Genomic DNA, 15,377 nt, shown 5'->3' on the forward strand with positions numbered 1-15,377 from the left:
GTGAGGGGAGGCATGACAAATCTTGTTAAAAGGAGACCTGGAATGAAAAGAAGCTTTCAAATTTATTTGCAGTAGCTTTTTTTAGGCTTTAATATTTATCTTTGCAAAGGCAAAGCTAGTCCAGTTAACCCGTTAATAATACCACATTCAAATAGGAAATAAGCTGTGAACTGTGAAATGTCTTTCTCCTGCTCTCCCTCCCTTGTAAAAAAGAAAAAAAGGAGAAAAAAAAGTGCAAGTGAGTCTTGTGCAGAGTGTGTCATATTGCAGGTAAGAGGGCAGTTAGAAGGAAGAATGACTAGGCATGCATTTTTAACAGTATGAAAGGTTTGAATCTCTCAGAGAAAAGGACCCTGTCTTTGCAAATTTGATGAGTGGACTTTCTGAAAGGCTGGCTGACTTGATTTCAACTTTAAACGTAAGTAGATATTGCATTAATATTAGTTCAGCAGCTCTAGCTTGGAAATGGGATTGACCAGGATAAAGTTGTTTGCCAAAAACATTTAAAAAAAGAGCAGGCTACTTTTTTATTTGTCCAGCTGATAGAAAACAAAAGAAGCTGTAGCAATTAGGCATGCTGTTTCCAGTGACAGTTTTGTACACTTGCACAGCAAGAAATGCTTTTTGGAAAAGGAACCCTCCATATACTTTCCAAGAATGGAAACTTAGAATATAAAAGAACAGAACTGATTCTACAATAGGACTAATTAGATCTTAGAATAGAACTTATTTTATTGTCAAAGAACAGTAATATCACAGAACATTTTTTAAGAGCAGAGGAGTAGGCATGTGGAAAGGCTTTTATCCCAGACTCCAGATCCTATACGCTTCTCTAGAAAAAATATCAATCTGTCTATTGGTGATGTATATGTAGGGATTACGGTAAATGTTATTATTTCTATTTTTCTTTTAAAAAAGTAATACTACAATGATAATTTACTGTGGTTTTTTCTCCATCTCAGGAAGGACTACCCCAAACTCAAGTATTTTCTTTAACAAAATAATGCAAGTTTGTAATCACCATTGTTGGTTTTTTTGTGTTTGTTTTTTTTTTCACCGTATAGGAGACCATCCTCTTTCGGCAGCAAAATGCAGAGAGATTCAATAACGGTAAGAGTGTTTGAAGTTTATATTCAGACTTCTGTTGTTCCCATATTGTTTGGCCTCAGTGTTAGTCCTCGTGTACAAATATCAACAGTCTTACTTATTTATGTTGGTTTTTTTTTTTAATGGGAAAAAATTTTGAAGAACTGGTGATAGCATGTATAATTACATAGAGTAGAATTTTCAGATTGGTATAAAAAATCCGTAGTTTACGAGAATATTTTGAAAAAATAACACTTCTCATAAGTTACTTTCCAGTAAAGTATACTGGATTTTGTATGCAGAGCTCTTTTTCACGTGAGTTACACTTTTTTTTTCCTGAAATAAAAGGCAAGCATAAAGGACAACTGCCATTTTAATAAATGCTACTTTTTTAATGTGTTTTAGATAAGTATTTGAAGAGTATTCAAACTGATTATTTTTTTCAAAATGAGTACTTCCTTGTTTAAGTGAATGTTTTAAGGATTTGGTCAGGAGAAGTCAGTAAGAGCCTTCTGTTTAAAAGAAGTGACTAGATTTGCTTGGTGCACAATGACCCTCTCCTAAAACTGACTGCTAGGAAACACCTTTCCTTTTACCAGAGTTGTGAAAGTGAATCTCAGAGTTAAAGAACATGTTAAACCTGTGAATAGGTTTCATGCTTTATTTACACCATGATTCATAGATGTGACACTCATCTTGGCTTTGTGACACTCATCTTCGGTCCCTGTAGAAGCCTGTGCAATGCGCCTTTGCTTTTTAAGCATTTCTGAAGGTTGATTCTCATGGGGGGGGAGGCATAGAATGCCATCTTTTAACAACATTTTTAAATTTTTATTTTGTTCTCTGTAAAATATCTATGATCCCTTATTCTAATAGTAATACAATAAATACCCTCTCAGTTAAAGCATGTGCACAGCTTCCTAACTTATACAGTAATTAAACCCAGTAATTTTGCCCAAGATGTTTAGATATTTTCACAGTTTTTAACATTATCTTTATTCTGGAAAAATGTGCAACCTATTAACCATCTATAGTAACCCCCAAATAGGGTAATACATGATAAGGTCATAAAGAGAGGGGGAAACAAAACCAGCCAAAAACCCGGGTCATACTAAAAGTATAATGAAGAGTAAGAATACATTTATGATTCCTAAATATCTCGAGGGAAATGTAAATCATACTTCTCCAAAACTTATACTAATAAATAGTTTTAAAACAAATTTGATAGACATATATTCAGTACAGGCAAAGGATATAATTTTGAGGCTATACTTTTAAGAAGTGATAATGATTTCAAGTACTATAGTGCTTGAATGTCTTTTCTTATAAAGTCTTATTTTTATTAATAACATGCCAGTAAAAAAAAGAACCAAATGAAAAGAATCTCACTGTATCAAAATGCTACAAGTTAATGAGCTGGAAATATATCCAGTTATTCTCTCACAGCTCAATGCCAAAACCTAGTAGAAATACAGTAGTTTGCAGTAGGTGACTTTTTAAGCCTGCATGTGTTGAGATCTTGAAGTACTTTTGTAGCTGTCACTATTAATTGATTCTGAAGTCAGTGTATCTTAATCTTAGCCAGATTGCCCTCTTTTCTGCTTACTCAAAAGTCTACTTAAAGAAAAGCTCCCATACCACAACCAAGGAAAAGGATGAAGTGGACTTATTTCCATCCTGTGTCCTATAGTACTAATAATTCACATCACTACTGTAAGAAAATGCGTTGTAATCAGGTTCTCTTCACAATCTCCAGGCCATCTCAACCCATATGTTGTCATTTCTCTATGCAAAACCCATTTATTCCAACTTTACATAGAAAATATTACTAATCGTTACAAGATTCAAAGACTGGAGCTCTATGCTCTTATTAGGTGGTGCAGGTATGATTGCTTTTCTTTATGAACTAAAAAAAAAAAGTATCTTTAAAAAAATAAATCAGTGGGAAAGGAGGCTTAGTAATATATCTTGGCTTAATGCTTTGCATGGTGCCATACACTGTAAGTTATGAAGGTTACTTCATATTACTGTTACTTCAAAACGATTCATTGTGAGTGTTTCAACTCCACAGAATATCTGAGAGCATGAATCATGAACCAAAACTGAGAGAAACAGAGAAATATTTTTTTTTAATGTTTTATTTATGAGTATGGGGATTTGAATGCATTTTTTAACATGGCTGAAAATTGCTCAAATTTTGCAAAGTACATGAATGAGAATTCAGAAACTTTATCTCTTCAGAGTTTGGTTACAGGTCATTAGACAGTTCAATATATGAATAGTCTAATGTAAGGAAAGTTCTTTCCGTTCACGTGAAGCAGATTTGAAACACATTCCTATTGAGAACAGTGATATTTTATAAGTAAACTCACACATATAAACAAATTCTTTCCTGGATTAATAATTGCTTTTCAATATTTCAGCCTTTTGGTTTAGGAATCGCTGTCCTTTTATGTTTGTTTAAAAAAAAAAGTTTACAATAAAAAAGCTTAATATATTCTCATTAAACCACTTAGGGTGCTAAAGTCTGTTGAAATTTTGTGCTATTAAGGTTCACCAAATGCAATGAAATTTTTTTGTAAAAGTATAGTGCATCACTGTCTTTCTCTAGAATGTCCTGAGTAGGAAATCATAGCTTTGCAAATCCACTAGAACAAAAAATTTGTCCTAAAATATATAATCACACTTAATTGTGCTTTGTTGTAAAATGAAAATTTGTACATTTACACTTATTCTGTCTGTGTTTTTGTTACAGTAAAGCAGTTGTAGTCTCTAGATGAAGTGCTTTTCTGTGATTTCCAGTCGCTTTTGGTGCAGATACTGTATCTGATGAAGTTGTTTGTAGTATCACATTACTCCCATGATCATCTGTTATCTCCCAGAAATCTTGCTGTTCCAGTATTTGTCCAGAGACATAATGAAGCAAAAATACAGGCTGAAAATGAAAAAACTAGAAAGTGAAATTTCAAATAAGCACGCTAGGATTAAGTATGACATTACTATACAATGTATAGATGATATATTGTAGTAGTACACAGTAAGGTGGCAAATTTCTTTGATCAGATGGACAATCTTTATATTTTCCATAAAAGTAGCTAGAATTTGACTTTCTGTTAAAGTGGACCTGAAGTTCATAGGTTGATTGCCTTCAGCTTTGCAGCATTATGTAGCACTTTTTTCATAATGAAAATGCAATTCATCTTAAGGCAGAGCATGTATGATATTTTTGTTTCTTTGTATGTTCTTTTAAATCAAAAAATCTCCCCCTCCCCAAAAAATCCTAACCCCAAACCCTAAGATAGTCTGACATGTTCTACCTGGATAAAGTTATTTTGCCTTTCAATGTGTCTACCCATTTGCCTGCATTGGAAGTTTAGATTATTGGCGTTGGACTACATAATCTGTAGTTGGTTAGATCACTCTTCATATTTTCTGTAGAACATTTGCTCATCTTCAAACTCATGGTAGAAAACTTCATTTAAAGATATCTTAAGTACCATTTTGTGGGTTGGAGAGTTGCTGTGCCATTGTCTGCGTGCTCTGTTACAGAAATTAGCTACATGCTCCATATTCAGTGTGTTAAGTTCTTGCCATTTCTGCTGTAAATGGGAAATTTCTGGTTTTGTACCTCTATTCCAATAAGCCAGCCTTTCTATCCCTTCTTACTGAAAACTGAGGCAGGGGAATCATTTCAATTTCGAACCATTTTGAACATTTTCTTTACAAGGTGGTATTTTCTTGGGCTTTTTCATTTACTTGGCTAGCAAATGTCTTATTTTCTTATTATTGTGTTTTCCTAAAGAGCTAGCTCATGACTAAAAAAAGCCAGAAACAAAGTGTCCAGATAATGAATAAATGGTAGCACCGAAAACAGTAGTACCTTGTAGCCACAAATTGTATCTTCATTATGTCACCCGGTGTTTGCACTTTCTCATAGCTAGACTTCTTGCATGTAAGGTAAACTATAGTTAGCAGTTTAATTTACTTTTTTCATATAATTTTATCAGGAAGCTCTGAACAGCACTGTCTGTGGACTGCATAGATCAAAAAGAATAAAATATGCTTTTTGATGACGTTCTCACAAGATTCTTATTACTTCTTCAAAGAGAAGTGGGGAAACTTCAGCCAGTTTGTTGACACTGGTTTTGCTTCTTCCCTCTGACCCCAGCCTGCATACATAATCATCAGAGAGGTTAACATATTGGCTTCTAATTAGGGTGGAGTACATCTTCTGTTTGAAGGCTGCAGAGATCTACTGACCTTATTGATCCTGAAGAGGGTCTATTGATAGTACTGTAGTACTCGCATTGCAAATGAACAAAGAGGAGCAACACTGAGCCACAGGAAGATGACATTGGGCATAGTTCTGCTTTGGCGACCCTTTCGTCATCCTCTTTGTGTTATGCACATTTGTAAGCCAAGCACTGTGATTATTTCAGTGGAGGCCTAAAACTCACGCTAACTTAAATCTAAGGAAAAGCCTAGATTTTATAGCTTTCAGGTAGTTTTTCCATAGTGTATGGAAGAGGAAAAGGTCCTTGGTGCATTTTCTTACATTACGTTTTTTTCAGTTCTTGAGACACCTACATCTTGTAAGGTCATTGGTTATCCAGCACATCACTATGTGTCTTGCTGATTGTGCAATATTACAAAGCACATTTAAATATAAATTATGTATTTTTCTAATTAGCTTTCTTATTTGTTATACCTTACCTGTTTGGATATTACCTCATCTTTTTCCTCAGCAAACATTCTGAATTAATAGCTGTTCATGTTTGAACTGTTCTGTTTGACTATTCTCAGCTGTTCTGAGCTATTCTTAAAACTTCTTTCTGGGCCAGATGAAACATCTTTAATAACTATTTATATGAATCTCACACAACAAAGGCAGAGAAAGTGACATTACACACAACTTTAAAAGTTATTAAATGATTGCAAAATGTGTCTACAGTTGCGTGTTTATATGTTGGTATGAATCTGAGAGTAGTTCTGATTTTCCTACAAGAACATTCATATAATGTAATTCAAATCTATTTCTGTTTACAAGTAGTTAGACTGACTTGTATGAATAGCGTCACAGGGGGTACTATGTAAGCACAAGAGGCAAGGATAGGTCTTTGTGTCCTCCACAATTCTGTGTATTTTTTACTTTATGTGGGTTGTAAAAATTTTACGATACTGCCCCATCAGCTTTTCACTGAATAGCAGCTTTGGATAGGGGGTTGTATTTTTCTCCATATAGATGACTTTAGGTTTGCAGAATTCGTATCTATGTTCGCCTAACATGCTCATATTCAAGGTTCTAGTGCACAGTTCAATATGTGATAGTATACTGAGGCAGAATACTTAAGCAGTTGCAGATGTAAACAACAAATATCTACACAGAGTTGTTTCAGTCACCTTTTGCGCTTTTTAGGTTAGTGGTTTAGTTTTTATTTTTAAACTCTGAGATGTATGGAAAATATCCTGGTAATTTTAGGATAATTTTTCAATATATGAATGATACTAGTTTAATGTGCATATTGTCACTGTATTGACTCTGTGTGTCTTCTTACGTCTGCAGAAAAATTAAATGAAAATATCAGTTTTAATGCAAAACGAATGTCAGAAACAGCTGATACTGGTATGAACAGCCAGAGAGTGGATAAATCAAAGGAAGAAATGGCGTCAGAAAGGACTTCTGTTTCCAGGGAAACCTGGATTAGTTTTGAAGACTTCTGTGTTTGTTTCCAGTAAGGAACAGAGGTTTTGGGTCTTATTCCATAAAATATACTGTATAACAATGGTAAAATGCGAAATGTAACTATATAAAAACTGTATCTTCTCAACACATCTTCTTTGTGTAACTATCTTGCCTTTCAGAGCAGTGCCAAGGTTATTCTTCAGACCAGACTTACTATCCCTGTTGACAGTGAGTCTGTAGGTGCAGCCCCACGCTGTGTCTTGGGTATGTCCTCCAGACTACAGCGGAGAACACAACCACCAGCTTCATAAAGCATCTGTCAGACTGAAATGTGGGTGGAAGATGGTAGGTCATGGAGCATGCAGCCATTAGGGCGCTCACATGCCCAACCCGTCAGCCACTGGACAGACACACTCTGCATCTGAACAACACAATTCTAAGGCAAAAGAAGTGGAAATCTTCTGTTGCCAGCAGCATAGCTCAGCTTGGTTAGCTAGATGCTTTCTTTCACTCCCTTTTCAATATAATTCCAAGGCATTTATACCTCTGCAAACATAAAAAAGCAGGTGTAATTGTAGCATAATATTTTTTGCTTCTGTCTTTCAGCTTTAAGAAGCCTGGTACAATATAGGTCCTTTAGAGAATCTGATGTTGTTGAGGGGAATAATTTTATCAGAGAAAATTCACCCAGGTTTTTTTCATTTGAAGTAGTAACTGAGATTTCTTTGTGAAGCTTGTATTTTCATAAATTAGTGTTTTCTTGAGCAGATATTAAACTCTCTCCTTCTCTGAGGGAGAATGTATAACTTTTATCCCAGCACCACTACAGGAACTTTAGGAATGAAAGATCATAGATCACTGTAGACCTTGTTAAGGTTTGCCTGACTAATTTTAGGGAGACCCGGGTCCAGGAATATGGGGCTTTCAGAAGATGCATCACAAGCAAATTAATTTCCTTTCCTTTTAAAGTCTTACTCACAGTGTCTTACAGAGAGAATGTAAAATACGAACTTTTTAACTTGTCAGCCAAATGTTAAAGTACTTTTGATCTTTTGTAGACCACAGTAATATTGGTTAATGTATAGAGCATTTTTCAGTTTCTTATTCCTGTCACTAGACAGGCAAGAGTTTACTTATTTTCACAGTGAACTGATAAAGTAGCTGGTAACAAAGCATTTTGATTGAACTTTGAAGAATTTATCACTCAGAAGAAATTAGGCACCTAAGATTTTCATTTTACCAGTCAGTTCTGTTGAAAGCATTTTCTTGTCTGAAATGCCTGTATCTCAGATACAGTGAAAATAAGGTGAATATTCAGAGTTCATATCAACTTGGAGAAATGAGGAAAATTTTATTCATTGTAGGGATTGATATATCAGCAATGGATCAGGATCCCTGTGAAGTTTCTGAGTAATCAAAGCATTTATTTTAAGAAAAACATTGGTCTTAGCATCTGATTCCATCCTCAATTAAAGCTGAAGTAATTTATGTTGCCCTTGGTTAAATCAAGGTTAGAAAAAATTGTTGTCAGGAGCTAAGTAGCTTTCTGAAGGTGTGCAAACAGAATTGAAAAAGCACATTAATAAACTATACAAAAGAGTTCTTCCTTACAGTGATACTTTATAGATAACTTTATTACAGTAATTTGCAGGTAGGCATGGAAGTTTTAGAGTAATATTAGCTTATTACCATTTATAGATTCAAACTGGACAAATTAGTGGCCTGACCTCCAATGGAAAACTGTAGAAGTTCAGCAAAGATCAAAATTAATGTCAGCTGCTTTCTCTGGAGATGAATTTTATTCACCTTTTTTGAAACTAAAAATGTTGAACCATTTTTGAGAAATAGCTGGGAGTCTGATTTATGAAAATAAAATTAGTATCTTATGTTATGAAATAGACATTTTCCTGAAATATATCGTTTTTACTGAGATTGTTTTCCTACATGTATTTTTATTTTATTTTCTTCCTAGGAACCTGTATGTTTTCCACAAGCCACATACATATGCTTATAACTATCAGAAGACGGATTTTAAGGTATATGACTGTACTGAGTTTTCATGTGCTTCTTTTTACCTTTGTCCAAGTCTTACATAATTAGATAACACATATATCCTAAATTATATCAGCAGATCACCTAGAACTGTTATTACTGAAAAAATAATAATGCATTGAGATTACTATAGTTAATATAAAGGTAATGTTTGCTAGCAAATATCCAAAAGTATTTCACTGTGTTTAAGACAAGAAAAAAATGTTACGGAATGCTCTTTTATGATAATAAAAAAATCGAGTATGTAAATCATGAAAGTTGGTAGTGAGAGTATATATTACAGTGAATCAGATCTGCATCCTCTCTTTATCTTGACTTAGATCTACCTTATAACAGTTTAGAGTTTAAATTAAATTTAATGATGATTCAGCTGCAGAATCTGCCCTTCAATTCTCCTTCATCTTAACCTGTCACCTAAAATCCAAATCTGGAGTCTGTATAGCGTAGCCCTCCATTTTCTCTTTACTTGCTAAGTCCTTTAATAGCTTACAAGATTCTGTTGCAGGGATTAGAAATACCAGTTAGTTACACTGAAATTACAGTTTTTCTTCAAACCTGCCATTAGTTCATATTATCAGAAGGTTATTCAACATGCTTGAATATGCTGTTCCAGCTCTAGTTTCATACTGTAACTGAAGTGTAATTGTAGAGTACTGAAACGTAAACTCCAGGAGTGAACTTTACGTAAAGTCCTGTATTGAGAAAGTTAACTACATGGATTATGCTTCATAACTGTAGTATAGCTGCAACTTCACACCTCTCTGTTTGTAATCACATCACAAGGCATTTTCCCAATCACTGCATGATATACTTTCAGAAGCCATACTCAGCATCAAGACTACGTAAGCCTGTGTGGTGGTGTGCTGAAAAACTAATCCTTTGCTGTAAAACCATTCTATTTTTTTACATTGTGTGCTGGTTTTGGCTGGGATAAAGTTAATTTTCTTCATAGTAGCTAGTACGGGGCTATGTTTTGGATTTGTGCTGTGTTGATAATACAGGGATGTTTTAGTGACTATTGAGCAGTGCTTACAAAGGGTCAAGGACGTTTTCTGCTTCTCACCTCACCCCACCAGCAGGTAGGCTGGGTGCACAAGCAGTCGGGAGGGAACACAGCTGAGGTTTTTACACTATTAGGTAAATTCTGTATCAGACTTGTGAAATAAAACTTTTATATTATGCTATGAAGATAATAGTAATGGTATTCCAGGATCAAATACCAAAAATGTATTGATATGACTCTGGGAAAATGTAAGACAACGTGTATTAAACAGTTCTGAAGCAAAGCAGCTCATTCATCTACAGATTTTGAAGAATTTGTAGGAACAGTAGAATCATTCTGTAGTTTCTAATATTGGCACAGGAATTAGGGATTAAAGTTGAGAGTGAAAAATGCTTCCTCCATATATTTTTGTAGGAAAAAAACCCTAATGAGGCGGAATCAGTCACGTGTTACAAATTAAGAGAGTGCCTATTTCTTTCAAGCTTAGTGTAATTAATTAGAATCAGAAAGTTGCGGCACAAAACAAAATTTTTGGTCTTCCATTGAATGCTGTTTGGCATGTAGAACTACTAAATTGAGGTACATATAAAGAATGTAATATAAAGGTAGATAAATTCTCATTCAAGAAACTTTTCTGTTTCCTTTTCTCTCTTAATTGGACATTATGGTTTATACATACAGCATGAGGCTCTGGGCTTAAATGACATGTCTGAAATTTGGAAGAAGTAGAACAGTTAATTACTTACTTCCCATACCATATCTGGGGTCACAATATCCAAAGCCTTGATCATACTTTGTATAAGCCCAGGTGGACAGCATTTAACGCAAATGAAAGGTGAACAAATGTCTGTTTTTCTGTGCAGTCTACTGATGACCGAGTCTCCTATTATTTACTTGTGGACAGCCTGATGCCCACTGAAATCCTGGTTAGCTTTTCTGCATTAGTACACTGGGATGATACTGGAGGTAAGGCCAACACAGGGAAGTTTATGTTAATGTTGTGTTTTCCCATTCTTGAATATGTCCATACTGTTGTGTTTGGCTGTGGTATATTTTGGCACAGTTTGAGAGTTTAGCATTAAATAGTGAAATCGATTTTGTGAAATAAACTAATACTCAAGCAATACTTCCTTGTTATTTCATATTGATGACAAATATTTTCTTGAAAGGATCCCTTCCTTTACTGTTTATTATGATTTGCTGCAAGCTGCAATAGCAATCCATTCTAGTATGGATTTCCTTGTGTTTCTTAGTTGGGTTTTTTTCTACAAATTCGATTCTTGCAAACTACTTTATGCCTTAGCTGATCAAAATGCAGTAAAATAAGCAATATGACCAAAGTTTATTTTTGAAGTGTTTTTTAAACTGGTGCACAGTAAGCTCTTAAGTATATTTACAGCTGGCATATTTCAAGATCCAACAGCTTGGATGAATTTAATAAAAATCACTTGTATTTTATAGAATTCATGGAATGGTATTCAGAAAAGCTAATGAATGTTATGACAATTGCCTTAAGTTAAACAGTTATTTAAACTTTGGGTATGAACATAATTTTAGTGTATCTAGAGTAAAGTAGGTAGAACCAAAAGAAAGCTTAGAAAACCCAAACTGACTATCCTGTTAAAATAATTAAACTATAATATAAATACAAGCTTTGTATGACTGTTTGCTTCCTTTGCATGTGGATAGAATGGATTTTTATGGAGTTTTGGAGTAGCCTTAAGTGACTTGGAAGATGTCTGGTTTACACATCCTCCTAACACACTCTTTCAACCATTATTTTCTTGTAAATAGTACAAATAAGCCATATTCCATACCACCTCTGCATTTTAAATGACTGGCTCTTTTCTCTGAGTTATCAAAGCCTAAATGAAGACTTCAATGATTGTGAAGTAGATACAAATTCTGCATAAATGTATTTGTCTTACTTTTGCTGTTATTCTCCCCACAATTGTGGTGGATTTTTTTCTTTCTTAATCTAGGTACTAAACGAGAATGTTCTAGTATTTCAAAGGGTGTGCTGATGGTTGAACATTTCTCTTGGAAATGTGTGACTCCCGGAGAACTTCTGTTAAAGATGCATACATCTGCAACCAAAGCTACTGTGTTAAATCTTCCTGTTGGGTACGTATGAGGTTTCATTTCTGTCCTAACACTTCAGTCTTAAGGCTTGAGATGATCTTTTACTTTGTACAGTAACAGAGAGTTTATATACTAAAACATAAGTTTTTGGAATATCAAATTGGTTGATAGCTGAGATTTGGTAAGACTGCAAAACTGCTATGAATTTAAAATACTTACCAAAACCTTTATAAAGATTTTGACGACTTTACTCTTACTGAAAAGCATTTAGCAAGAAAAATCACAGTGACTTTCTAAAAAAATAAACTAGAATAGAAACACTTTTAACTGGGAATTTACAACTAGAATGATTTTGAGATGTTTCCTGGACTACCAACAAAAATTAAAGAATTAGGATTTTTAGTGGAACTGTAAAAGAATGATGATACCATAGGAGGTTTCATAGCTTTTCTTGAAACAGGATTTATGAAACATGACAGGAGAAATTCTGAGGTTGTCCATGCATCCTTGCATCTCTTACTTCGTATTCATGTAGTGCTTAACACGTTTTTTTTCTCTTTGCATATAATTCTAGATATTCAGTGCAGAGCATTGCTTGATTGTTTAAATAAATAAATAGATAAAAGGCAAGAGCCTTTGATATTTGTTAGTTTCTGAAAATGCTTCCAGTGAAACAAGGAAGATGACGTCCTCATATGTTGCCATAAGCATAAAGTTGCTGACTTACTCATGGAGGCCTTCTACTTTTCCAAAAACAGAAAATCACCAGTTTAATCTCAGAGAGAGAAATGTATTTTAAAAATATCAAGTAAGGTTTCAAATAAATAGGCATAGAAAGAAAATACCAAATACTAGCACATTGATATTAAATGAAAGATAGTGCCCTCATTATAATAATTTCATTTAATGATAATAGTAACAATAATAATAATTTAATTCTCATAATAATAATTTCATTATTATTAAATGAAATAATAGTGCCCTCTATTTGTTTTGATTCAAACTGGAAATGGAAAAGTTATTATTGTGTTTATAGATCAGTTCTGCCACCACATTCTTAGTGTAATTTCCAAAAGTTGCATATCTCTGTCCTGTAGGGAAGCCAGAAGCATGTATCTTTTTGCACCTGCAAATTTCAAAGCTACCAGAGGTAGAGGCAGCTCGAATTGATAAGCCTCTCACCTTTGATTCTCTCTACTCCTGCCAGAGCCAGCAGGCTTTCAGGAAGTGGGTGTGGGAGACAAATGGGTTTATTGACCACTCCCCCATTTCATTCCAAATGAGAAATGACTTGCTAAGCCAGGAAGGGACTTTCTTCCCTCTGCCCGTTGGCGGTCAGTGGACGTTTCAAATTTCACTCACGAGAAGATGCAATTAAAAAAAGTGCGAGTGTGTGTGCAACTCTCCTTTCTTACTGTCACTGCCTGATCTCTGGTTAACACTGAAGTTGTGGCCTTGATGAACTTCTCCAGCTAAATGCCATTCTGACCATGATACAAGACTGTGAAGCTTCACCATTTGATATCAGCAAGCTCCTCAAGTGTTTCAGTAGGTCTGCAGGACATGGCTGACTGGAGAGAAGAGCATGAACCCCCTGTGTTGTATAACTATAGTTAGGAATGTTTTCTTTTATGGTGGGAATCTGTAATAGAATACAATCAGGCAAACAAGAACCATGAGAGATGAGTGTATCTCAATAAGACATAATGAATTTCTGTTGTTTGCCACCTTAGGAGGTTGCGGTTGAGTGGTTTGGCCCACATTTGCTCCATAAAATGGTGACTCTGTACCTTTCATCTAGCCTGACACGATTATGTGTTAACTTTTTCTGGTTTCTGTCAATGCAAACATGGAAATTATGACCTAAGTAATGTATGACCAGAACACTTGACTTCTTCTCTAAGCTTTCTAGAGCAAATATGTTTTTAAGGTAGCTAAATATAATCCTGTAAAAAAAACTTTTAGTTTGTGTCCATCTGAAATAGTGAAACTATCTATTTTGCTAAAGAAAGCCTAAATACATAAATAAATAACAAATTAATTTGCTATGTTTATTTATGAACAAATCAAATAAAAATAAAATAATAGTGACTTTTCTCTTTTCACCTACTACCTTTGTTTGGAGGTTTTTGAGAAGCAAGGAGATAGAAATGCAGGATTTTAAGAGCTGGTATATCTAGGAATGGATTTCCTTTTTGCCAAATGTATAAAATGAAAAGCTTAAGAATTGCTGTGATTTAAAAAAAAAAAAAGTGCTTTTTTGATTTCTTTTTCTTTTTCTTGAATGTAGGCGACACATATTGCTCTTCACAGTAAGTTCTCCCATAGGGCACCATATTCATCTGTGTAGCATGGTGCCATGTGTCTTTGGAGAAGAGGATACTGTGATGCCAGGTCTTGAAAAGGTATGCACAATCGGAACTAGTCAAACGTTGTGATAAAGATGTTTCTGACTATTATTTGGTTTTAAAGTGAAGTACTGTTGGATCTTCATTTAGAGTTATTATATTTAATGGCATAATATTAATTTCACTAAGAAATGGATGAATACATAAAAGAAGTGTGTTTTACAGCACAGCAGGCACTGAGATGGATATTGCAATAATTGTCTTACATAACTATGTAAGTAAGCGTTGGGTAGTATTGTGGTTTACATAGAACAGCAGCATAAAATGGAATATTAGAAATACTCTTGTTGAAATACATATGCCAGTGGTAGCGTATAAGCCCTCTTTTTGAGGCATGTGATAAAATGCATGTACAGATATTAATTAATATTCAAAAATACCTGCCTAGTAAAATAAGCTGCCACATCAGTAAAGTTTGGTTTGTCTCATGAGGTCACGTATTACTCACTGGGTCCCAGTGTAGCTTTTATACCTAAAGTGAACAATTCATTTAAACAATTTTTCACAGCTCAGGTAGGAGGCCCAGGGGAGTAATAACTATAGCTTTTGTTCTTTGTTGCCTACAATCCAGACAGATATCAGCGCCATCCATATTCTCAAGACTTCTCTGGCAAGCAGTAGGCCCAAATATTTGTCATGGGCACTGGGGGGAGGAAGTATAGCTTCTAGAGCACAACTGTGCAAAAATATTTTGAAAAGTGAGTGTAACAGCAAATTTATATAGCAATGTAGATTCAAGGTCCTAATAATGCAACATTAAAGCAGCTTACGCAAATTTATTGCATTTATTGTAGCAAAGAAGTTTAATTATAAGAAGTTGTGCCATTAAAAATGCCTTGTGGCTGTACTATCCCCTTGTCTTCAGACTGTGGATGAAAAGCTATTCCTCGTGAAGGAAATAAAGCAGAATTATATTCTGGGGTCTTCTCTGCACTTTTTTTTTGAAGACCGCAATTTCTCTGCAGAGTGTCATTTGCAGGAAAGTGTCCACACTCTTGCACAGAAATCCTGATGAAAATTAATGATGCTTTAAGTAGCGTGTATTTGGATGTTGTTTTCAGCA

General features: G+C 34.6%; 1 protein-coding gene across 1 annotated transcript in view; it reads left to right on the forward strand.

Moving 5' to 3' along the window:
* The window catches only part of LOC104624564 (androglobin-like), a gene marked incomplete at both ends in the record, with an annotated part of 43,051 nt that overhangs the window by 25,811 nt on the left and 1,863 nt on the right, over positions 1-15,377 (forward strand). The window contains 6 exons of the mRNA XM_010291967.1: positions 1,065-1,110; positions 6,650-6,818; positions 8,742-8,805; positions 10,688-10,790; positions 11,807-11,948; positions 14,197-14,311. Of these exons, the coding sequence (XP_010290269.1) occupies positions 1,065-1,110; positions 6,650-6,818; positions 8,742-8,805; positions 10,688-10,790; positions 11,807-11,948; positions 14,197-14,311 (639 nt within the window). The remainder of the gene's footprint in view (positions 1-1,064; positions 1,111-6,649; positions 6,819-8,741; positions 8,806-10,687; positions 10,791-11,806; positions 11,949-14,196; positions 14,312-15,377) is intronic.

This window comes from Phaethon lepturus, unplaced genomic scaffold (genome assembly GCF_000687285.1).
Source record: "Phaethon lepturus isolate BGI_N335 unplaced genomic scaffold, ASM68728v1 scaffold7630, whole genome shotgun sequence".
Lineage (NCBI taxonomy): Eukaryota > Metazoa > Chordata > Aves > Phaethontiformes > Phaethontidae > Phaethon > Phaethon lepturus.